Source organism: Nicotiana tabacum, chromosome 19, assembly GCF_000715075.1.
Source record: "Nicotiana tabacum cultivar K326 chromosome 19, ASM71507v2, whole genome shotgun sequence".
Lineage (NCBI taxonomy): Eukaryota > Viridiplantae > Streptophyta > Magnoliopsida > Solanales > Solanaceae > Nicotiana > Nicotiana tabacum.
In genome coordinates, this window is record NC_134098.1 from 84901254 (window position 1) to 84926322 (window position 25069).

Here is a 25069-nt window from a genome sequence, read left to right on the forward strand (position 1 = left end):
TCATGTATTGGTACGTCGTGTGGTGATTGAAACGGTGTTTGTATGTTGGAAGTAGGCCTAGTAGAGAATTTCGGGCATTGGAATTTGGCCCTAAGGCTTATTTGCCTAAATAAAGGGGAGGATCTTCAGATTTGCTCGAGCTAATATGCTTAGCTGGGTTGTGGTAGCACGGGCAGGTGCACGAGGTGTTAAACAGTGATCTCATACAACTCCAGAATAGTTCTTAGCACGTTCGAGGACGAACATATGTTTAAGTGGGAGAGAATGTAACGACCCGACCGGTCGTTTTGAGCCCTAGCGCGTCACTCAGCAGTTTGAGGCCTTGGGTAGCTTCACTTCAGGTATTACGACTTGTGCGCGTGGTCGGAATTGAATTTCGGGAAGTTCAGAGTTGATTTGGAAAGAACATTCTAATTTCAGAAGCGTTAAGTTGGAAGAATTTACTAAGGTTTGATTTTTTGAGTAAACGACCTCGGAATCGGGACTGGAAGGTTCCACCAGGATTTTATGATGATTTTGGACTTGGATGTATGTCCGGATCGGGTTTTGGATGAACCGGGAGCGTTTCGGCGCCTATTGTGGAAGTTGGCATTTTGGAATGATTTCATAAATTTGGGTTGGAGTGCATTTCAATGTTATCGATGTCCGTTTGGGATTCTGTGTCTGGGAATAGCTCCGTATGGTAATTCTGGTATTGGGAGGGCATTCGGAAGTGGATTTGGAGATCCGTAGGTCATTTGGGGGTCATTTGGCGAAGGTTAGAAATTTGAAGGGTTTTTTTTGGAGAGTTTGATCGGGAGTGGACTTTTTGATATCGGGGCCGGATTCCGATTTCGGAAGTTGGAGTAGGTCCGTAATGTTAGTTATAACTTGTGTGCAAAATTCGAGGTCAATCAGACGTGATTTGATAGGTTTCGGCATTGAAGTTAGAAGTTTGAAGCTTCAAAATTCATTAGGTTTGAATTGGAGGGTGATTTATAGTTTCGATGTTGTTTGATATGATTTAAAGGCTCGACTGAGTTCGTAATATGTTTTGGGACGTATTGGTATAATTGGTTGAGGTCCCGAGGGCCTCGGGTGGAATTCGGATGGTAAACGGATCTAGTTGGGACTTGGAAGAAGGGCTGAGGGCTGCTGTCATCTGGTGTAACCGCACCTGCAAGGTTTTGGCTGCAGGTGCGGAGGGCGCAAAAGCGACATAGGAGCTGCAGAAGCGGAGCAGGTCGCCCAGGTGAAGGACCGCAGGTGCGGAGTTTTGGCCGCATATGCGCAAGCGCAGAAGCGAAGAGTTGAGCGCAGGAGCGGAAGAAGGCGCAGAAGCGAAAGGGGTGGGGTCTCGCACTTGCGAATCCGCAGGTGCGGCTACTGTTCCGCAGGTGCAGAAATGGCACTAGGCAGAATGGTTTTAAGAGCGAGATTTGGCTCTTCTTCTCTCATTTCTCACTTGGTTGGGGCGATATTGGAGAGGTCCAAAGGGAGATTTTAATCAAGCAACCTAAGGTAAGTGATTCTCACTTATTATAAGTTAAATACATGGATTGTATGAGGATTTAAGCATGAAAATTAGTAGAAATTGTGAAGTTTTGGTAGAAAACCTAGAATTTGGTATTTTTGGATTTTGACCACAAATTTGGGCATTTAATTGAAAATAAATTATATATTTGAGTTCGTGGGATTATGGGTAAAGTTTATCTTCAAAAATGTTCGGAATCCGAGCATGTGGGCCAGAGGGTACTTTTATCGACTTTTCGAGCGGAGTTGGAAATTGTTATAAATTGATTAATTATGAGTATTAGAGTATATTTTGATTGGGGTGCATCTTATTTGATTAGTTTTGGAGTGACGAACATCGGTTTGAGTTGTTGGAGCGGCTTTGGAGCCGGTTATGGAATTGCAGAGCGAGATAAGTCTCTTTTCTAACCTTGTAAAAGGGAATTAACCCCATAGGTGAATTGATTAAATATGTGCTTCTACTTGCGGGGGATACGTACGCACGAAGTAACAAGAGTCCGTACGTAGCTACTAGCTATGCATATGTCCGGGTAGTTTTAGGTTTACATCCTGCCTTGTTGATATTGTTATTTGATTTGTGGTTACTGTTTGCCTTGAAAAGAAGCAAGATTGAGGTTTGCATATTAATTGTCTTGAGAAGAATTTAAATTAAGGAAATTAAGTTTTCAAAAAGTTTTAATTTGGACTTCGTATTTTCGAAAAGAAATTTAGGAATATTATAATAACTTAATAAATTTATATTTAACCGCGTCGCATGTATGATCTGCGAGCGGGGTAAAAGCTTCAAGCCGAATTGTATTTATTTTGAAAAGAATCAAGAAAAAGATTATGACTTACTGATAATTTATATTTGACCGCGTCGCATATATGATCCGCGAGCGGGGTAATAGATGCATGATTTATTGTTAAATTTATATTTGACCGCGTCGCATGTATGATCCGCGAGCGGGGTAATAGATGCATCTATGGTTCGTGCCGTTCGACCCTCGGCAGGGCACATTTTACATTTATAAGTTGGATCTGGCCGTACGATCTCGGCATGACTTGCGCATGATTGTATTAATTGCTTTGGAAATTATAATAATTTATACTACTTCATTGGCCTGAGATATAAATCGTTAAATGATAAAATTGAATTTGGAGAAATTTCTTATTAACAAAAGAATTATTTACTTATTTCATGATATTGGGCTTATAGTCATTATACGTGATTAAGGGTGGCAAGTGGGCCGGCCCGGGACCGCGGGCTAAATGGGCCAGGACCGTTTGGCCTGGTTTTAGCGGGCCTTGGCCGATCTCGTAGGCCAGTCCTATGATTTGGGTCCGTCAGGCCCGGGACCGGCCCGGTCCCTTAGCGGGCCAAACGGTCCCAACGGCTTTTTTTTTATTTTTTATTTTTTTTAAAAAAAATATAGCCGTTGGGCTGTCAAAAATAGCCGTTGGCTATTTATAAAATAGTCATTTAACCCCCCCAAACTTTATTCTCATTCCATATGGGAATGAAGACTAAGAAAGATATTGCCATATTTTTTAATGCTATAATAAAATTACAAGGCATATCTCTATATTTTTGTCTTTAGACTTAGATATTAATTTTAACATCCTTTTGTCTCTAAAGGGGTGATTCATTTAATATATATACTATACTATACTATACTATATATATATATATATATATATATATATATATATATATATATATATATATATATATATATATATATATATATATATATATATATATATATATATATATATATATATATATATATATATATATATATATATATATATATATATATATATATATATATATATATATATATATATATATATATATATATATATATATATATATATATATATATATATATATATATATATATATATATATATATATATATATATATATATATATATATATATATATATATATATATATATATACATCTTATATATATATATATATATACTATATATACATTTAATATATATACTATACTATATATACATTTAATATATATACTATACTATATATACATCTTATATATAGTATATAAGATGTATATATAGCTTATCGAATATAGCTTATATATATATACATCTTATATCGATATACTATATATACATCTTATATACTATATATATTCGATATTAAATATTGAATATTAAAATTTAGGATGTTAAATAAAATTTAGGTCACATTTCTATAATAAAATTTACAAAACATTGCCTTAGATATTTTTTTTAACATCCTTTTGTCTCTAATTTTTTTTTTAAAAAGTCCGTTGGGCCCACTTAGTTGGGCCCACTTAGCCCGTTTAGCCCGCGGGCCGGAACCATTTAGCCCGGGACCAAACGGACCCGGTCCTGGGCCGGTCCATACAAAAAGCCCATTTAGGCCCGGGCCCGTTTGGCCCGTTTAATTTGGGACTGGCCCGGGATCGGGTCCGGGACCGTTTGGACCAGCCCACTTGGCCCGTTTAGGCCCAGGACCGGCCCACTTGCCAGCCCTATACGTGATCCATGCTTAATTATATCATTAGTATATTAATTATAGCCCATAGTAAGTGTCTGAGTCGACCCCTCGTCACTACTTCTTCGAGGTTAGGCGGAATACTTACTAGGTACGCATTGATTTACGTAAGCATACTACACTTGCTGCACATTTTTTTGTGCAGGTATTTATATGTCTAGAGGCCTGGTAGGCGCAGAGGCGCAGTTATTGCGGGGGCTTAGGTGAGCTGTACTCTCTACTACGATCCGCAGCTAGCAGAGTCTCTTTTAGAGTATTTATATTTCTCCTGTCCAAATTTGTATTCCGGACAGATGTTGTATTTCATTTTACTTCCTAGTTGATGCTCATGTACTTATGACATCGGATTTTGGGGTGATTATGGGTTGTCCCGTATTGAAATTTGTTGAAAACATTATTAGTTATCTTGTAAATTCTATCTCTTATTATTTAATTGAAGGAAAAATGTGATTTCAAAAATATTAAAAACGAGAACTAAATTGAGTATTTATTGTTGGCTTGCCTGACAGTGGTGTCCGGCGCCATCACGACCTTTAATGGATTTTGGGTCGTGACAAACCCGATCCCACCGTACAATCACAATGTCACAATATAAATATCCTCCCTTATTTCACCACCTCCCTTATTTCACCTGTTGCGGCGTGCAACCTGATCCCCCGTACAATAATTTAAATCAACAACAACAATTCAATAACTCAATTTACAAGGGTTTTCTACAACCGAGGGTATGAGTACACGGTAACAAAGGAACCACGTAAAAATCAAAGGAATACAACAACCTCTATAAAAATGACAAGACATGTAAGGCACGTGATAATTAAGCATGCAATTATAACAATTTGGACATGTAGCAGATATGCACAGATTCATAGAGGAACTCAACAATTAAGAGGTAACAAGACAATAAGGAAGGCAAGAACTTCAACCAAGGCATATAAGGGCCAAATAACGAGCAAGAGGTAAATACGTGCTATCCCGAATACCCATTCCGATACCTCAGGACCGTACCTCGAAACCCGATAAAATTTACAAAACCCGAATACCCATTCCGATACGAGTTCAACCATATCAAAATTATTAAGTTCCGATACCAATTCGTCTCTCAAATCATCATTTTTTATTTTTGAAAGATTTTACAATTTTTCCCAAATTTTCCTTTAGATTCTCATGAATTTGATGTTAAATCTAAGGTATAATCACAAAATATAATTGAAAATTGATTAGAGGTACTTACCCAAATGATTTGATATGAAAATTCTCTCTCAAAATCGCCCAATCTCGGACCTAGGGTTCAAAATATAATAAAATGAAGCTAAGCCCCGAAATGGAAGTCTTAATACCAGCCTCAGATGTCGCATTTGCGTCATCCGGATCGCAATTGCAATGCTCGCAAATGCGACAAAAGTGTCACAAAAGTGAGGGCTGACCAGCTCTGCAAGGTCGCAAATGCAACACAAGACTCGCAAATGCGAGCTCAGAGTTTTCACAAAAGCGATAGTTTGTGTCGCAAACGTGAATCTGCCTAATCGCAAATGCAATGAAATAGTTCGTAATTGCGAACTCCCTTTCCCCAGCCCATCGTCGCAAAAGCAAGAATAATCTCGCAAATGCGGACATCGCAAATACAATAAAAACCTCGCAAATGCGAGAACAGAGACACCATCACAGCTGAACCTTCTTCCAACACTCCGAAATGCATACGAAACTCATCCGAGCCCTCGGGGCTCTATATCAAACATCCACACAAGTCTGAAAACATAATACTAACTCGCTCGCGCGATTGGAACACCAAAATAACCTCTAGAACTATGAATCGGATGCCAAAACACATGAAAATCACCATGAACTTCAAGAACTTCTAGAATCGCAACCAAGCATCCGAACCATATCAAATCAACTCCAAATGACACCAAAATTTTGCATGCAAGTCCCAAATGACATAACAGAGCTGTTCCAACTCTCAGAATCGCATTCCGCCCCCGATATCACCAAAGTCAACTCTTGGTCAAACCTCTCAATCTTCCAAAATTTCAACTTTCCAATTTTAGCCAAAATGCTTCAAATTACCCCACGGACCTCCAAATCCAAATCCATATGCACGCCTAAGTCTAATGTTACCACCCAAGCCTATCAGAACTATCGAAACTCCAATCCGAGGTTGAGTACTCAAAAGTCGAACCTTGGTCAATTCTTTAAACTTCGAGCTTCTCAAATGAGAGTCACTCCAAAAACAATCTTTTCCGAACTTCTCAAAATCCCGAACCGATGATGCACGCAAGTCATAATACATTGTGTGAAGCTACTTGTGACCTCAAACTGCCGAATCGGGCGTAATTACTCAAAACGGCCAGTCGGGTCATTACACACCCGAACTATAAAGGCTACAGCCACATAAACACGGTTCGGAAACGTCCGAAGCCCGTAACAAAAACAATAAGGCCTTGAAATTTCTTAACCGGTTCCAAAGGCTACCCTCGACAGACTATGATTTTTTTTAAAAAAAGAAAAATGTCTAAGAACTTTGGGAAAGAAAACTTTCGGTCACACCGAAGCCCCACGATGCCTTAAAACGAAATACTTGAAGGCAAGGTTTCTTCGAGTCTCTAAACAAAACCAACTATTTCATGCCAAGGCATTTAGATCTTTGCAAAATAAACAAGGCAAAGAGAAGATTTGAAAGCTGTTGAAGGGAAAAGGCCTAATGTTCATAATCGGAAAATTTCTTTTTACAAGGGCCAAATGGCCCCGAGATAAAATTTTACAACGACCAAAATGACATAAAAAAACAAAAGACAAAAAAAATGTCTAAAACGATCCTAAGTGGCCTAGTCTTCGCCGGGGGCCGCGTCATCACCTTCAGGCTCTTCGCTATCTTCGGGCTCGTCCGAATCTTCAGATCCCTCGGAATCCTCTTCCTCGGGATAAGCCAGCCTCCTGGCCTTGGCTTCGGATACCTTGGCATTCTAGATTTTGGCCAACAGGTCAAAACCCTGAGCTCGAGCTCCCTCGAGGGCCTACCTTCGGGATTGCCACTTCATATGCTCCACCAAGTTTCTCACTTGATCCTGAGCCGCCTCGGCATCGACCTTATGCCGAGCCACCCTCTAATCTGTCTCTGCCTTAACCACATTAATCTCCGACTTGGCCACCTCAAGTTCCGTGGCCAGATTTTCTTGGCCGGAGATTGCAACTGACGCTCCTCGATCTTTTTGGCCTGTACCAAGGCCTTTTATTTTGTAGCTCGGAGCTGGACCTCAGTCGAAGCCAGTTGTTCTCGGATAGTTTCCTTTTTCAAGGCCAGGCGGTCTATGTTTTTCTTCCAATCTTCGACCTCAGCTTTCACCATATCCACATCCGCCTGGAGATGCTCGATCTGGTCTGCAGGTTCAGGTTGTGAACCACTATCTGAATCATCATCACTAACTTCAAATACTCGTCATACCTACTCGACCAGGTAGACATGCTCCTTCCGAGCCTCTTCTAGCTCGAACTGGAGCTTCTCACTAAGGAGCTTGTAAGCATCCCTCTTCTCAATAAGCGACTGGGTTTCGGCCTCGTGTTGGTTTAACTCTTCTCGATATCGGAGAAACGTTTCGTGATGAAGCACCGAGGCATGCGAACACAGAGAAGGATGTTACGATTGTTTGCAATTTAATCTAAGTACATAATAAAAAGGCATTCGAAGTTACCCGATTCAATGTATGTTGAGCTTTATTGAAAAGACATGGGGCCTCCATCTCGTCCATTTCGGCCTGATCTTTTTCGGTCACCAGGCATCGAATATAACTGGCAACCCAGCAGGGGTGGAGAGAACTCGGGCATCCTCCGGTATGGATATGATTATTGAACGCTTCCGGTCAAGATCTGCACTCGGGGATGGAACCGGTCTACTAATCTCGGACTCGAAGTAGATCCACTGGCTCCCAAAGACGGCACCTTCTTTGGTACCGGTAAGTCTCCTAAACTGGTGACATCCTCCGAACGGTAGAATCTAAGCCATCAAAGAAGTTGTTGAAGGAATCTGCCGCCCCTTGAGGCCCCTCATTTGGGCGTCTTTTCAGCATCTGGGCCTTGTTTATCATGGAGTCGGTGAATGATGGTGACCCGGAAAGATCTATTACCCCGAGCGCATCCTTATGGGCATTTCCCTCAGCCCGAGGAGTACCGTCCATGGTCTCCTTGTCGACCTCCCCAGCTCGGGGCAAAATGGCCTCGTCCTTCCTTATTTCGGAGGCCTCGGACACTGCCTCCTCATCGGCTACCCCGGTTTGAGGCAGCTCGATATCGCTTCTCACGCGGGTCATCAGCTCGGAGGCTTCTTCTTCTTCTTTTTCTTCTTCTTCTTCTTCTTCAGACTCGTCTCTCAGTCGACTGAGCGAATCTGATGGGACCTCCCGGGCACTGGCACTTCTCTTAGATTTGCGTGCCAGTCTCCTTTTTGGTTTTTTCTTCTCCGAGTTTGGAGAACTCGAAGCCCTTTTTCTTTTCTTCTCTTTATCCTGCCTCAGAATAGATGGTTTGGGAAGGATGTCTTCATCACCAGACAGGGGCCTCATTTCGACATCTTTGGGATGACCTACAAAGGAAGAAAAAGTGAGAATGAATGCATCTAAGAAAACTAAGTGTTAATTCACTTAGTAGAGAAATCTCACCGTGAGCACGTGCCTCCCACCGGCCCTTTAAAAGTTCACTCCACGCGCGCTCGGAATAGGATTTTTGCAACACGATGCCCTCGACCCACTCCTTGAGTCGAGGAACTGCATCCGGCAGCCGAGCAACAGTTGCATCACAAAGAATCGGTAAGAAGAAGGGCAAAAGAAAAATGATAAATAAAATCTTAAAGGCAAGGTTATACTTACGCTTCATGTTCTATTTTTTAGAAAATGGCATGTCCTCGGCCGGGATTAAGTTTGAGGTCCTCACTCGAACGAATTGGCCCAACCAGCCTCGGTCCTGATCCTCGTCGATGCTCGAGAACGGGGCCTTACTGGCCCGACGGGCAAGTTTTATTAGCCCCTCTCGATAGAGTCGGGGACTGTACAGACGCATGAGGTGATCGATGGTAAAGGTAAACCCCTCGATCTTGTTTACAAAGAAGCGGAGGAGAATGACTATCCTCTAGAAGGAGGAATGAATTTGGCCTAGAGTCACCTCGTACCTCTTACAAAAGGCGATGATGACCGGGTCCAAGGAGCCCAACGTGAAGGGATAAGTGTAAACACTCAGAAAACCCTCCACGTGGGTAGTGATCGCCTCCTCGGGCGTAGGAACCACTACGTGCTTACTGACCCAGTTGCAGTCCTCCTTGACCTTGTCGAGAACATTGTCGGTAACCGAATATATATATATATATATATATATATATATATATCGAGACCAGTTCGCACCGGCCCGGCACCGAGGAGGTTTTCTCAACCTTGAAATCGGCTCCGGTTGGACACCCCATAGGGACGAACATCTTTAGAAGGGGTTCCAGTGTCGATTCCTTAGTAACAACAAGCAAAACATTCTCAGTCGGTTTCGAAGAAGAGGGAGTTTCCTTTTGGGGAACAGACTTAGAAGTCTTCGCCATTTTTTGATAAAGATGAAGAAGAATGAGTTAAAGGGGTACGCTTGAATAGTTCAGACAAAGGAGAAACCCTTACAAAGCTCTCAAGAAATTGGGAAAATACTAGAAAATACAAAGGTTCTTTAAGAACAAGAGTAGGAAAAGGTTGGATGTAAAGTTTGAATGAATGAAGGAGGAAGTATTTATAGTTTGCAAACGACGGTTCAAAACCTGTAGTGGCTGACCAGCAACTGACGAACATTTAATGCCATTTAGATGTGACTGACGAGACATTTTGCTCATTTTGTCATTTTTGGCGCAAAGTATCGAGACAAGGATCGAGGGCTCATATCGTTTCTCGTCGTTTACTCTCCGAAAAATAAGGGGACTATCTGTATACGGTAGAAACCGAGCTTATCTATTGCATGATAGATCGGGGATGAAACATAATGGATTAAAGATCGACCTTGGGGTTCTATCGAACCTAGGCACGAGGTTAGAACATGCGTCTTCAAGATTATTGAGTCCGTAACCCCGAAACTGTCTGCGACTCCGAATTAGCTCGAGAACACATTATCGAACCAAAATAACGGAAGGCCGAAATATCCGTAACCGGTCGGATATCACGGCGGGAATCTCAGCACGTATCAATGAAATCGATTAATTAGCAAATCATGAGATTTTTTACCTTATATAGAATTGTACCTAAAGTAGGACTCCTCTACTATATAAAAAGGGTCTGATTATTTGTAAAGGATATTGTAACACGCATCCAAAAGCAATAAACTATTATTTTTAGTCATTATTATCTTATCACTCTGTTCCGGCACCGATTGCAGCATCTTTGACTCGAGGGTGACCAACTTTCAAGGCCAAGATTGTTCAACCTGCGTGGTTTGCACTTTTGTTTTTATCATTTATTTCAATTTGAATCTGATTTCTCATTTTTGTATCAAGTTCGATCACGTATCCTTAAAATCGCGTATATATTCAATTGTTATCCTATTTTGAGGGTAAACAAAGAAAAAAGAGAAGAACAAAGAAAATTAAATTCTCGAGAATATGATTGGAGAAAAACCTCATATTTATGGAAGAAGAATACCTTATTCCCACGTCCCCCGTTTGACCCAAAATTTAGATCTAAGTTTAAACAATTATATTTTCTAGTAAAACAAAGTTAATCTTAGTCAATATTAATGTCCAAAAGATGTATTAACCGATTGTGGGGGAAGATAGTACGGGTATAATTTATGTAGCAATAAATGATGGCACTTCCAAAAATGAAGGAGGTAGCATTAAATAACAATAAAAAATAATAAATGACATTTAAGTAAATAAAAGCATGCGAGTCACCCAAAATGATGAGATTTTTTAGTATTCTTTCTTACAATGATGAATGATTGATGAGCCTTTGAATATTCGGATGCTTCTTGGATCGTGGGAAAAAAGTTAGACAAGAATCTCAAGAAAAAGATATTTTTTGTATGAATGCAGTAAAGCAAAATATTTCAGAGAATGTCAATGTGGTGTCTTACAAATGAGTATTCAATGTCCCCTATAACTATGCCTCTTTCTATTTATCAGGGAATATGTGCTAAAAAATCCTAATAGTACAGATACAAAGAATATCCACTGGAATATTCTCTTTAGAGTCTTATCCTACAACTAGCCGTTATTACTTTGTTTAAGACGAGTGCTCGTCCTCGACCTTGATCTATGTTGACTCCTCAACCCCGTCCTTCATCTTTTGTGAGATCACTTCGACTTTGAACAACCCTTTGTCGAGATTATTCTGTGACACGTGGCAGCCCTTGAAGGCTCTCTTAATGCGGATATGGTCTAAACTTAAACTAAGATAATTTTTAGCCCATACAATTAGTGTCCCCACCAAAAAAACTAACTTTTAGAAAAAGAATTCAAATAACTATCTAGTGTAAAAATTTTTAGTTGTTCGGTTGTACCAAATCATTTTTTTTAACATTTAAAACTTAATTTAAAAAAAAACAAAACATATCCCTTAACCAATATTGATTCGGGCGTAATGTTATTTTCTTTTAAATCAATACATGCGAGTAAATATTTTTTTAGCCTTATATATAGATAAAGTTATAGACCCAAAGCTAATTAGAATTCCACTACTTTTTCTCTCTCTAGTCTCTACCGTCTGCTTTGTTTCTCTCGTTTAACAAACCTAGGGTTTGCGTTTTTGTTTGCTCTGTTCAATCGAACCATGTCTACTTCAAAGATGATTGTGTTGAAGAGTTCCGACGGCGAAACTTTCGAGGTGGAAGAGGCGGTGGCGTTGGAATCACAGACTATAAAACACATGATTGAAGACGATTGTGCTGATACCAGTATCCCTCTCCCTAATGTTACGAGCAAGATCTTGGCTAAGGTTATTGAGTACTGTAAGCGCCACGTCGATGCTGTTGCTAAGACTGATGATAAAGCCTCCGAGGATGATTTGAAAAGCTTTGATGCTGACTTTGTCAAAGTTGATCAGGCTACTCTCTTTGATCTTATCTTGGTATAATATTTTTTTTTTGTAATGATTGTGTTTTGCTATAAGTTGTTTTTCTTGCTTTTGTTGTCCTGATTTGATTTATTAGGTGGTACTTTATTTGCCTGATTTTATGTTTAGGTTTTTTCATCTGCTATATGCTTATGTGCTGCTTTACAATTTATTCTTCTATTGGTTCTTGTCTTGGATTATTGCTGTTATTTGATGGGTTAACTACTACTCCTTATGTCCCAGTTTATTGGATGCATTTCGGATTTTAATAGTCGAACTTTTCAATTTTGACCTCGAATAATTTGTTTGAAATACAATTTACCTATTTGGAAACTACATCAGAAATACTAAGCCACAATAATTAATAATTAAAAGGCATATGAAAAAATCACGGTCAAAGAATAGTTTGTTTGAGACTCAAAATTCAAAATGCATCAAACGAATTCGGATGGAGGGAGTATGAAATAGTTGTGGAGGAACTCGGTCATTTTGATTTTAAACATTTACTCAACTACATGTGTTGAACAGAACCTACAATTAATCAACTGTTTAGGCATTATAAAGCAGTACATAAAAGTACAGGGGTAATCATAGGTCTCCCACAAAGTTTAGGTGTGTTCTTATTTGTGTATTATCCTTTCTTTTTCTGTACGTCTTATTTCCATTGTTATGTATTCGGGGCATTTTGAACCCCATTCAGTGACTGATTATGTATCATGTTATCTAGTGTTAATCTAGTACTGTCATATTTTTTACGTCCCAATATTTTTGACCCTCGTCATTTTTCTTTACCACTTTGATAATTATTAAAAATCCTAATCCAAACTATTCAAATCTTAAAGTTTGATGTGATTTTTACACTGTCAGACTAGTTTTTTTAACAATTAGTTTATATATTCTTCCACTTTCACCTCCAAAGTTAGTTTGCAAGGGGAGCCTTGCAATAACTGGTCACGGGTTCAAGCCGTGGAAACGGCCTCTTGCAGAAATGCAGGGTAAGGCTGCGTACAATAGATCCTTGTGGTTCGGCTCTTCCCCGGATCCAGCGCATAGCGGTAGCTTAGTGCACCGGGCTGCCCTTTTTTCTTATTCTTCCACTTTCACTAACATTTCCTTATTTGATATGCAAGTTAAATTAAATTCTCAAACAATGAGATGGAAGAGCTGCATATGAATTGGTCTGGAGCCCTGATTCGTCTAAGTTGGTCGTTTGAATCCTTTGTTTTTTTTCTTGTTTCTTTTGGCCGGTGCATGGACCTTCTATATTATCTACCTAGCATTTGTTCTTTGAGTTAGATAACTTTTTTGCAGAGGTTTAATAAGCACTGCCGTTGTAAATTTCAGGCTGCTAACTATTTGAACATCAAGAGTCTGCTTGATCTCACTTGTCAGACTGTGGCAGACATGATCAAGGGGAAAACTCCGGAGGAGATCCGCAAGACCTTCAACATCAAGAATGACTTCACACCTGAGGAAGAGGAGGAAGTTAGGAGGGAGAATGCCTGGGCCTTTGAGTGAATCTGATGTCTATTAACTTTCTATATTCTGGTGATAGATTTGAATATATTAGTAGATGCTATTAAGAATCTCTTATATTATATATGTCGTGCTGTTTGTTTGGTACTTTTTAACTTCGTTGTTCAACCAAGACAGTTAACCTCTTTTTGCTATATATATTTACTTGGTTTACCTTTAGAGTATTAGATAGTTTCAAAATTGAAATGCTGTTGAATCGTGTTAAATCTGTTACATCTTTACTGATATATTGCTGGTTGTTTGTTCTTAGTGTTATTGTTTTAAGTGGTGCGTTGGCTGGTGGGTTATTATCTCGGAAACATGAGGCATTTGGTCCTTAAGTGGTAAAATATGCTTGAGGATGGTTTGGTTTATCCAAGATTCTGTTGAGTTTGAATTTTGAAGGTGCAATTGTTGTATGCATTTTAGGATCTCAAATCATACTTGTTTAATTTAGTGGGGTTGGATATGACTTAGAAAATAGATCCTCGATCAAAAAACAGCTATGAGACGATTGATTGAACCTGTGGTTGTTGGTTACTTGTTTGTATGACATTGTAGCTCCAGTTTCAATAGGTGAGAAATTAATTGTTTACTTGGGGAGATATTATTGTGGCTATTTAATACTTTATAAGTTGGATGATTTCGAAAAAAAAAGTAACATGCTTGATGAATGTTTTCTTTGGTAGTAGAAGCAGAGGATATACCACTCTTTGATCTTTAAGGTTGCCACAATAAAGTGTTTGGTGGCATGATTATTTGGAGTGGCAAACACCCAGCATGTAGTTTATGGTTCAAAGTGATTGTTCTTTTGCAGGTATAAGATTTAAAAGTGATGCAACTTCTGTTCTTCCTGTGAAAATTATTGAGTAAACAAACTCCTTATGGGAAAATAAGGAGAGTTGGTAAATCTGTGCATATCAACTGTGTTTTGGTTTGACCAGATTAAGAGCCAACTTTTTGAATTGAATTGTGGTTACTTTTGGAAGTTTGGGATCATCAAATATTCTTGGATTATTTGTGAAGAGGACTGATTTGGTTCAGCATTATTATTCCACTTCACAAAAGCACAAACAAACGTGAAAGGAGCAACTATGATGTTCAGCATTATTATTCCATTTCACTTTTATCTGGCCAATTTGACTCAATTCTATAGAGCAATCTGTGACTAGATTGAGGTGTTAACACAAATAAAAGAAAGATTTGAAACTACATAACCTCTGTCAATTAGCTTATCAGAAAATGAAAAAGGTATATTGAATCTCCCATCAGTCTAAATGTTAGGTGGATACGCGAACACCACCATTACAAGAAACAAGAAAAATCTTGAATCCTTAATCAAGTTACAAGAAAAGCACTAATCTTGCTTTAAATTATATTTTGACGCAAAGTGAAATAGACAAGTAACGAACATTTTTAAATTTCATTTTAATTCAAGACCGATCCATTCTCCAGAGAGAAGGCAAGAAAATAATTCTACAAAGATATGACATACCGATGTTGTATTAATCTCTTATGAGAATGCCCATATAAGTAAGAGAACATTTGGACTATAAAAGAAGGAACAAAAAATAACCTTTTAAACTCACACTTTGTGCATTGTTTTTGATAATACTTTTTATTTTTCACAGAAAGCGAAAGGTGGTTGTTTAAAAGCTACAAAGAAAACCCGGGAAATTGGATAACCGATTGAGTAGTGAATGGTCCAAGTGTGATGACAGGTCGTTAATTACTCCGGTATATGCTTTTATTCTCCCTCTCATTCTTCCCCTTTATCTTCACAGCTCCTTCACTCTGTTGTTGTGTATTTGCTATCTCAACAATGGCGGAAGATCATCCATTGTTGCCGAATCGCGCCATGGAAATAGAACAAACGGAGAGTGGAGGCGAAGCAGCAGCAGCAACAAAGAAGAAGAAAGCTAAACCTGCTCGGGTTGCTTCTCTTGATGTCTTTCGTGGCCTCTGCGTTTTGGTAAAAGCTTTTCATTGCTTTTTTCTCAATGAATTTAGAAAAAAATAGTTACTTGAAGCATGCTCAGTCCAAAAGTTTAGGTGAGATGGTCAAGCTAAGTATGCAACAGATCATCTAACTTCTTTCTCGATTTTAATATTTGATACTTTCTTCTGCATGTTTTTCTTTCTGTTTTTAAAAATTTTAATCTTAAAGGTTCGAGTGCATTTTGGTGAAAGAGCTATTCTCTGAGATCTCCATATCTATTAATTTGTTCACTGGTTTCAGCTTATGATGCTTGTGGACTATGGCGGCTCTATTTTCCCAAGTATTGCTCATTCCCCGTGGAATGGTTTACACTTGGCAGATTTTGTGATGCCATTCTTCCTCTTTATTGCTGGAGTTTCCCTTGCAATTGCATATAAGGTATCTACTCTCACATTTCATATTAGACATATCTATAATCTGCTTGTTCTACTTTAGGCTTAATGCATAGTTTTCGTTATTAAAAAAAGGCTTAGAATGCATAGCCGTTAGACTTGATAAGTGATGTACCATTTTATGTATAGTCAACCATCACTCTTCACACTTACTAAGCTCTTTTCCTATTTCCGAAATTGCAGAAAGTTTTAGACAGAAAAGGAGCCACTTTGAAAGCTGTGTTAAGGACATTGAAACTTGTCCTCCTCGGTGTTTTTCTTCAAGGTAATCTTACTAGCTTGTATCAACTGCACTGAATATCATTTTCCACTTGTGAGTTCAACTTGTTTAAAACTTTCTGCAACTACAGTCTTGTAATGTGTTTCGTTATGGAAGAGTTTGTGCATTGCATTGAGCAATTGCCTATAACAAAACCCTTTCAGGATCAACAACAAACAGCATGAGCAAGAGAGGGCTGAAATAAACTAGACTGTTATTAATGAAAAACATCAGTAGACATATTTTTAGATCGCATGAGAATCTAAAAATGCTACTAGGGACTTGACTATTAGAGTAGGTATCAGTTTGGCATTTTACCGGATAAGTGGAGCTCGATACGTAGACATTGTTTAGCAAAGAGATGCCTTAGAAGGCCTTAGAAAGTAAAGACACCACCAGAAGAAAAACATTTTTTTAGCATGTAGACTATCAAGTAACTTAGTTTCTATTATACATTTGTGCTAAAATTCTAATTGCTGGATCCTTTGTTTTTCTGTCAGTCTGGTGGCATCTTCTTGTTTTCTTTTTGATGAGTTGTGTATAGTCTTCTGCCTTCGTTATATCTGTCCTCATTTTCCTGCATTAATGCATTTGACCTTATCATCAATTCATGGTTATTTTTATTTCAGGAGGTTACTTGCATGGAATAACGGGGTTGACCTATGACGATTCGTGCGTTGCTATCGCACTGTGTTTGTGTAATGGAAGAAGGCTTGTCTATGCGTCGAAGCAGTAAATGACTTGGAAGGAGGTTTACTCAGTGCATGATTCAGAGATCCAGTATTTTATTTCCGACGAAGGAAAGGCAATCGGACTAGGAATGTTTAGATTTGGGTTGATGGAATAACGAGATTTGGTATTTTCGAGCGTGGTAAAATTTTTATCAATAATTTGGTGTCGTCGCCCTTGATTGAATGTGTTAAGTTCGCCGGTGTTATGGTCTTCAGGGCAGGGTATTGTGAAATAGTGCCGGGGAAGCGGCTGTCAGAGATCGCAGTGTGCGGTGGTTTAGGATTGAATCGGTATCCCGGGTGTTGAGGGCTCAAGGAAGATGATCTCTGGGAGGTTTAAAGTTAGTGGCGATCTATTGGTTCAAGTGCTACAGAGATAGATATTGATTTAAGGCAACAATTGGGTAGCGAAGGATGAGGAAGGACATGTGGGAGGTGTCTCGCGATGGTTAAACTTCTAGAAGGCCAAGTGTGAGAAACATGAGTCGAGTAGTTGCTTAAAGGAGAGGGTTTGACCAAAGTGGGAGAGTGACGGAGTATCAGATGGGTTCTGTAGTAGGATAGCTATACGCCTTTGGGAAGGTTTGGAGTGATTGGTATTCATGTTGGACAGTGACTAGGTCTACGGGCTTAATTTGGAATATTGGCTGCTATATTGAGGAAGATTGGGTGTGACGGGAAGGGGTAGCTTAATATGAAAAAGGATACAATATGACTTTGGATTGGAATGTATTGCCGCATATTTAGTTGATGCCAATGGGGAGTGAACGGGCTTGTATGGCTGGTGAATGAGCACGGGCTCAGGATGGTTTGTTGGCTTCGTGGTAATTGTACTCGGTGCAGCGTTGTTGGAGGATGTCGTCCTGGAATTTCCACATATGGGATATCTCCAGTGAGCAGGTTAGCGGTTGTGTGGTATTGATGAATCTTCTACGAAGAATTTTACTGGTTATCCAGTAAGAGGTCGAATATGTGAATATGGCTAGTGATTCAGAATATTCATGAAATGTTTAACATAAGTATTTCGAGGAAATTTGGCGGGTTGATTATGCAAAATCATGTCAATAGGAGATAAGGAATCTTGGTGGGTTCCAGGGTTATGCAATGGTATCTTCAGGCTAAGTGGAAGAGCCCCACTGTCTACGATTAGACTGTGTAATTGTCAACTAGTGCGGTTTCTGGTTATCAGTATTGATGGGTCACCATGACTAAGGGAAGAGAACATCAGCGGTAATTTGAGCAAAGGATTTGAGGAATGGAAGAAAATAACTTCGGGTTCACAGAGGGGTTTTCAGAATGGGTGTACCCGTTGAATATGCGAATATGCACACAAGGATAGTATGAGATGGTTCGTGGGTTTTGGGGATAATGTGATCTCGTGAAATGGGGTCACTCAGGACGAGTGCAGATTGAGTTTGTTATATTGATAAAGGAGTCATTGTTATTTCTAAGGAAGATCCAAAGTAAATTAGGAGAATTCGGGTTCGGTTATGAAGCTACCCGAGGCCTCAAACTGCTGAGTGACGCGCTAGGGCTCAAAACGACCGGTCAGGTCGTTACATTCTCTCCCACTTAAATATACGTTCGTCCTCGAACGTACTAAGAACTATTCTGGAGTTGTCTTAGATCAATGTTTTACACCCCGTGCATCTGCCCGTGCTACCACAACCTAGCTGAGCACATTAACTCGAGCAGATCTGAAGATTCTCCCCTTTATTTAGGCAAATAAGCATTAGGGCTAAATTCCAACGTCCGAAATTCTCTACTAGGCATGCTTCCAACATACAAACACCGTTTCAATCACCACATGACGTACCAATACATGATTGTATACTCTCACTTAATTGTTACCATGCACCATGTAACTCACTTGCCCAAGGCAATCTTTCCAAAGCATATCAGCTAAAATTTTCACTGGCCGAAGCCCGTAGTGTACCTCATGACCAATTAAGCCTTGCTTAAACTCTCGCAATACTTCCACGACAGAGAGGATGTGTAAAACTCATAGCCACCTGCCGAATTACAATTTATGGAGTCTCTCCTCACGATAAGAACCATGACCTCATTTTGGACTGAATAACAATATTTACTCTTTAGTATGCTTCATATAAATCTGATCGCACTGACCCGAGGTCCCAAATTCTCGTCTCACCCAGTACAAGTCGTTCCGGCAATAAGTCACCACAAACACTACCAAAGGTCTCATATGATACCACCATCTGCCAAAATCCATAAACTCGAATATGGTACATAAGGAAAATGAACTATGGAAAGAGTTACTCAACTCACGTAGCTAATTAAACAACCGAAAGGATGTTATGAAATTTCCTTAGGAAATGAGAAGCAAAACACGCAATAATAGATGCGGGAAACTGTACTCAATAACACATTATTGTGGCGTGCAACCCGATCCACACATGATACCGTTGCAGCGTGCAACCCGATCCAACCATGATACCCGTGGCGGCGTACCACCCGATCCAATCAATATCTCCGTGGCGGCGTACCACCCGATCCACACATAATAATCTAAGGAAAACACACATCGAGCCGTAACGCTTATACTCACGAATTGCCCGAATATCAACCATAAGCATGCCAAGCACATAATACAAATCCTGGGGAGACGGGTAGCATCATACGCTATCAAACTCAAGCACGACTAAGATACGATATATGATCTGCATCTCGAGAGCCATCCTGCTCACATAATACCACGAACTATACGGGATCTTAATACGAGTGTGAATTATCAAACCACCTGGTATAATATAGATTACACGGAATAGTTGACGACAGAAATAACATCCAAGGCCCGAAGAGCCTTCCGAAAACAACGCTATGCTGAGATGAGCACATCCGGCATGATATAGAGCCCACCTTCATATTTAGATCCATCCACGGACCTCAAACCGATTCTGATCATACCATGCTTGGCTAAATAGCCTCTCAAGGACCCACACTGACCTATTCACTACACATAAGAACAGTCGTCAAATCCGGAACAAACTTCCACAGTCCACAATCAAACGAACCGAGCTCCCTTCAAACATAAATTTTCACATTAGCGATAGTACCACAATCTTCATACTTGGTTTTAAATCTTTAATCAATCCAGTGACTACATGTCACACTTATACAATCTTCCCGTAGGATACACCCCCACGACCTTTCACACCAGGTAACAAATATGCACCTCCATACTGCCGGCCACTCTAATGCTGTAATGAAAATCAAGAATCCGCAACTCAGTACACAGAGCCTCTTACACAGGACACCGATCTCAGGTGACGTTAAAAACAATACTAGCTTACTCTAAACATTTGAATTATTCCATGCTCATCCGAGCCCTTGACATTCTTGTCGACCTCAACTGCAACCTTGATCCTCAACCTCCAATTCCCATGTCGTTCACTGCACCTAACATACCAGTACGCAAGAGTACACAAATTTCATAATAACTCCCGAACCACCAATAGGGTACATATTTCATCATATAGAAACCTTCTACTTAGCACATTCCATAAGAACCAATGCAACACGTAACTAAATTCTCAAACCGCAGCAAAATACAAACCTCGAGCAGTGGTCTAAACCATCATAATTCTTCCAGGTTTCATCTACACATAGCAGGCCATAATACTCGAATGCCCCCAAATAAAATAAATTACGGCGGTCGTCAAGCCTCGCACGTACCGCCACAAATCACATGTATAACTCAACACGCTGAAGGAGCAAGCCTTAAGTTGGAAGAATTTACTAAGGTTTGATTTTTTGAGTACATGACCTCAGAATCGGGACTGGAAGGTTCCAACAGGTTCGTATGATGATTTTGTACTTGGACGTATATCCGGATCAGGTTTTGGATGGCCCGGGAGCATTTCGGCGCCTATTGTGGAAGTTGGCATTTTGGAAGGATTTCGTAAATTTGGGTTGGACTGTATTTCAATGCTATCGATGTCCGTTTGGGATTCTGAGTCTGGAAATAGCCCCGTATGGTAATTCTGGTATTGGGAGCGCGTCCGGAAGTGGATTTGGAGGTCCGTACGTCATTTCGGCGTCATTTGGCGAAAGTTAGAAATTTGAAGTTTTTTTTGGAGAGTTTGATCGGGAGTGACTTTTTGATATCGGGGTCGGATTCTGATTTCGGTTGTTGGAGTAGGTCCGTAATGTCAATTATGACTTGTATGCAAAAGTTGAGGTCAATCGGACGTGATTTGATAGGTTTCGGCATCGAAGGTAGAAGTTTGAAGCTTCAAAGTTCATTAGGTTTGAATTGGAGGGTGATTCATAGTTTCGATATTGTTTGATGTGATTTGAAGGCTCGACTGAGTTCGTAATGTGTTTTGGGATGTGTTGGTATAATTGGTTGAGGTCCCGAGGGCCTCGGGTAGAATCCAGATAGTAAATGGATCGAGTTGGGACTTGGAAGAAGGGCTGAGGGCTACTGTCATCTGGTGTAACCGCACCTGCGAGGTTTCGGCCGCAGGTGCGGAGGGCGCAGAAGCGACATAGGAGCCGCAGAAGCGGAGCAGGTCGCCCAGATGAAGGACCGCAAGTGCAGAGTTTTGGCCGCATCTACGCAAGCGCAGAAGTGAAGGGTTGAGCGCAAGAGCGAAAGAAGGCGCAGAAGCGGAAGGGGTCTCACACCTGCGAATCCGCATGTGCGGAAATGGCGCTGGGCAGAATGGTTTTAAGAGCGAGATTTAGCTCTTCTTCTATCATTTCTCACTTGGTTGGGGCGATATTGGAGAGCTCCAAAGGGAGATTTTCATCAAGCAACCCATGGTAAGTGATTCCCACTTATTATAAGTTAAATACATGGATTGTATGAGGATTTAAGCATGAAAATTAGTAGAAATTGTGGGGTTTTGGTAGAAAACCTAAAATTTGATATTTTTGGATTTTGACCACGAATTTGGGCATTTAATTGGAAATAAATTATATATTTGAGTTCATGGGATTATGGGTAAAGTTTACCTTCGAAATCCGGGCATGTGGGCCCGAGGGTGCTTTAATCGACTTTTCGAGCGGAGTTGAAAATTATTATAAATTGATTAATTATGAGTATTAGAGCATATTTTGATTGGGTTATATCTTATTTGACTAGTTTTGGAGCGACGGGGCATCAATTTGAGTTGTTGGAGCGGCTTTGGAGCCGGTTATGGAATTGCGGAGCGAGGTAAGTCTCATGTCTAACCTTGTAAGAGGAAATTAGCCCCATAGGTGAATTGATTAAATATGTGCTTCTACTTGTGAGGGCTACGTACGCACGAAGTGACGAGAGTCCGTACATAGCTACTAGCTATGCCTATGTCCGGGTAGTTTTAGGTTTACATCGTGCCTTGTTGATATTGTTATTTGATTTGTGGTTACTATTTGCCTTGAAAAGAAGCAAGATTTAGGTTTGCGTATTAATTGTCTTGAGAAGAATTTAAATTGAGGAAATTAAGTTTTCAAAAAGTTTTCATTTGGATTTCGTATTTTCGAAAAGAAATTTAGGAATATTATAATAACTTAATAAATTTATATTTGACCGCGTCGCATGTATGATCCGCGAGCAGAGTAAAAGCTTCAAGTCGAATTGTCTTTATTTTGAAAAGAATCAAGAAAAGGATTATGACTTACTGATAATTTATATTTGACCGTGTCGCATGTATGATCCGCGAGCGGGGTAATAGATGCATGATTTATTGATAAATTTATATTTGACCGCGTCGCATGTATGATCCGCGAGCGGGGTAATAGATGCATCTATGGTTCGTGCCGTTCGACCCTCGGCAGTGCACATTTTACATTTATAAGTTGGATCTAGCCGTAAGACCTTGGCATGACTTGCGCATGATTGTATTAATTGCTTTGGAAATTATAATAATTGATACTACTTCATTGGCCTGAGATATAAATCGTTAAATGATGAAATTGAATTTGGAGAAATTTCTTATTAACAAAAGAATTGTTTACTTATTTCATGATATTGGGCTTATAGTCGTTATACGTGATCCATGCTTAATTATATCATTAGTATATTAATTATAGCCCATAGTAAGTGTCTGAGTCGACCCCTCGTCACTACTTCTTCGAGGTTAGGCGGAATACTTACTAGGTACGCGTTGATTTACGTACTCATACTACACTTGCTGCATAATTTTTTTTGTGCAGGTATTTATATGTCTAGAGGCCTGGTAGGCGCAGAGGCGCGGTTATTGCCGGGGCTTAGGTGAGCTGCACTCTCTACTACGATCCTCAACCAGCAGAGTCTCTTTTAGAGTATTTTTATTTTTCCTGTCCAAATTTATATTCCGGACAAATGTTGTATTTCATTTTACTTCCTGGTTGATGCTCATGTACTTGTGACATCGGATTTTGGGGTGATTATGGGTTGTCCCGTATTGAAATTTGTTGAAAACATTATTAGTTATCTTGTAAATTCTATCTCTTATTATTTAATTGAAGGAAAAATATGATTTCAAAAATATTAAAAACGAGAACCAAATTGAGTATTTATTGTTGGCTTGCCTGACAGCGGTGCCCGGCACCATCACGACCTTTAATGGATTTTGGGTCGTGACAAATCCGATCCCACCGTACAATCACAATGTCACAATATAAACATCCTCCCTTATTTTACCATCTCCCTTATTTCACATGTTGCAGCGTACAACCCGATCCCCCGTATAATAATTTAAATCAACAACAACAATTCAATAACTCAATTTACAAGGATTTTCTACAACCAAGGGTATGAGTACACGGTAACAAAGGAACCACGTAAAAATCAAAGGAATACAACAACCTCTACAAAAATGACAAGACGTGTAAGGCACGTGATAATTAAGCATGTAATTATAACAATTTGGATATGTAGCAGATATGCACAGATTCATAAAGGAACTCAACAATTAAGAGGTAACAAGACAATAAGGAAGGCAATAACTTCAACCAAGGCATATAAGGTCCAAATAACGAGCAAGAGGTAAATAAGTGCTAACAACATCATATAGAGCATGTAAGAGTAGCCTAACAACGAGATACCACATGTTATGATAATTTAATCAAAGGAATGAGAAGATACTAGACAATCTAAACCGGTCAATGCCACATATAGACTGTGTACCCACTCGTCACCTTGCGTACACGACTTCCAAATAACAAGATAGCACAATCGACTCAATTCCTAAGGGGTAGGTTCCCCCACACAAAGTTAGACAAGACACTTACCTCAATTCGGCCAACTCAATACTCAATTTAGCTTTTCCTTTACCAATTCACCACCGCTCGGCTCAATCTAGCTAAAGACAACTTAAATACATCAAACAGTGCAAGAGAAAATAATTTCAATTAACAAAGCTATGATCTTTATACAATTTGCAAAAAGTCACCCCCCCAGGCCCGCACCTCGGAACTCGATAAAATTTAAAAAAATCGAACACCCATTCCGATACGAGTTCAACTATACCAAAATTATCAAGTTCCGATATCAATTTGTCTCTCAAATCATCATTTTTTATTTTTGAAAGATTTTACAATTTTTCCCAAATTTTCCTTTAGATTCTCATGAATTTGATGTTAAATCTGAGGTATAATCACAAAATATAATTGAAAATTGATTAGAGGCACTTACCCAAATGATTTGATATGAAAATCCTCTCTCAAAATCGCCCACTCTCGGACCTAGGGTTCAAAATATGATAAAATGAAGTTAAGCCCCGAAATGGAAGTCTTAATCCCAGCCTCAGATGTCGCATTTGCGACATCCGGATCGCAATTGCGATGCTCGCAAATGCGACAAAAGCGTCGCAAAAGCGAAGGCTGACCAGCTCTGCCAAGGTCGCAAATGCGACACAAGACTCGCAAATGCGAGCTCAGAGTTTTCGCAAAAGCGACAGTTTGTGTCGCAAATGTGAAGCTGCCTAATCGTAAATGCGATGAAATAGTTCGTAATTGCGAACTCCCTTTCCCCAGCCCATCGCCGCAAAAGCAAAAATAATCTCGCAAATGCGGACATCGCAAATGCGATGAAAACCTCGCAAATGCGAGAACAGAGACACCATCACAGCTGAAC

General features: G+C 39.7%; 2 protein-coding genes across 3 annotated transcripts; both read left to right on the forward strand.

Moving 5' to 3' along the window:
- The first annotated feature begins 11652 nt into the window (after positions 1 to 11652).
- LOC142173252 (SKP1-like protein 1A) lies at positions 11653 to 13797 on the forward strand. Its single transcript, XM_075238114.1, has 2 exons — positions 11653 to 12123; positions 13453 to 13797. The coding sequence occupies exons 1-2, from the start codon at positions 11827 to 11829 to the stop codon at positions 13624 to 13626; spliced, it is 471 nt and encodes a 156-aa protein (XP_075094215.1). The 5' UTR covers positions 11653 to 11826; the 3' UTR covers positions 13627 to 13797.
- Positions 13798 to 15216: 1419 nt separating this feature from the next.
- Positions 15217 to 23415, forward strand: LOC107773220 (uncharacterized). 2 transcript variants are annotated; one of them, XR_012702835.1, is made up of 6 exons: positions 15217 to 15595; positions 15863 to 16000; positions 16198 to 16279; positions 16903 to 21792; positions 22115 to 22186; positions 23167 to 23415. XR_012702835.1 is itself a non-coding variant. In XM_075238112.1 (4 exons), exons 1-4 carry the CDS (start codon positions 15365 to 15367, stop codon positions 17007 to 17009), a joined length of 558 nt encoding a protein of 185 aa, XP_075094213.1. In that variant the 5' UTR covers positions 15217 to 15364; the 3' UTR covers positions 17010 to 23415. The 2 variants fall into 2 exon arrangements, 1 of the variants encoding a protein (XP_075094213.1); XM_075238112.1 differs by having other exon boundaries at positions 16903 to 23415.
- The last annotated feature ends 1654 nt before the right edge of the window (positions 23416 to 25069 follow it).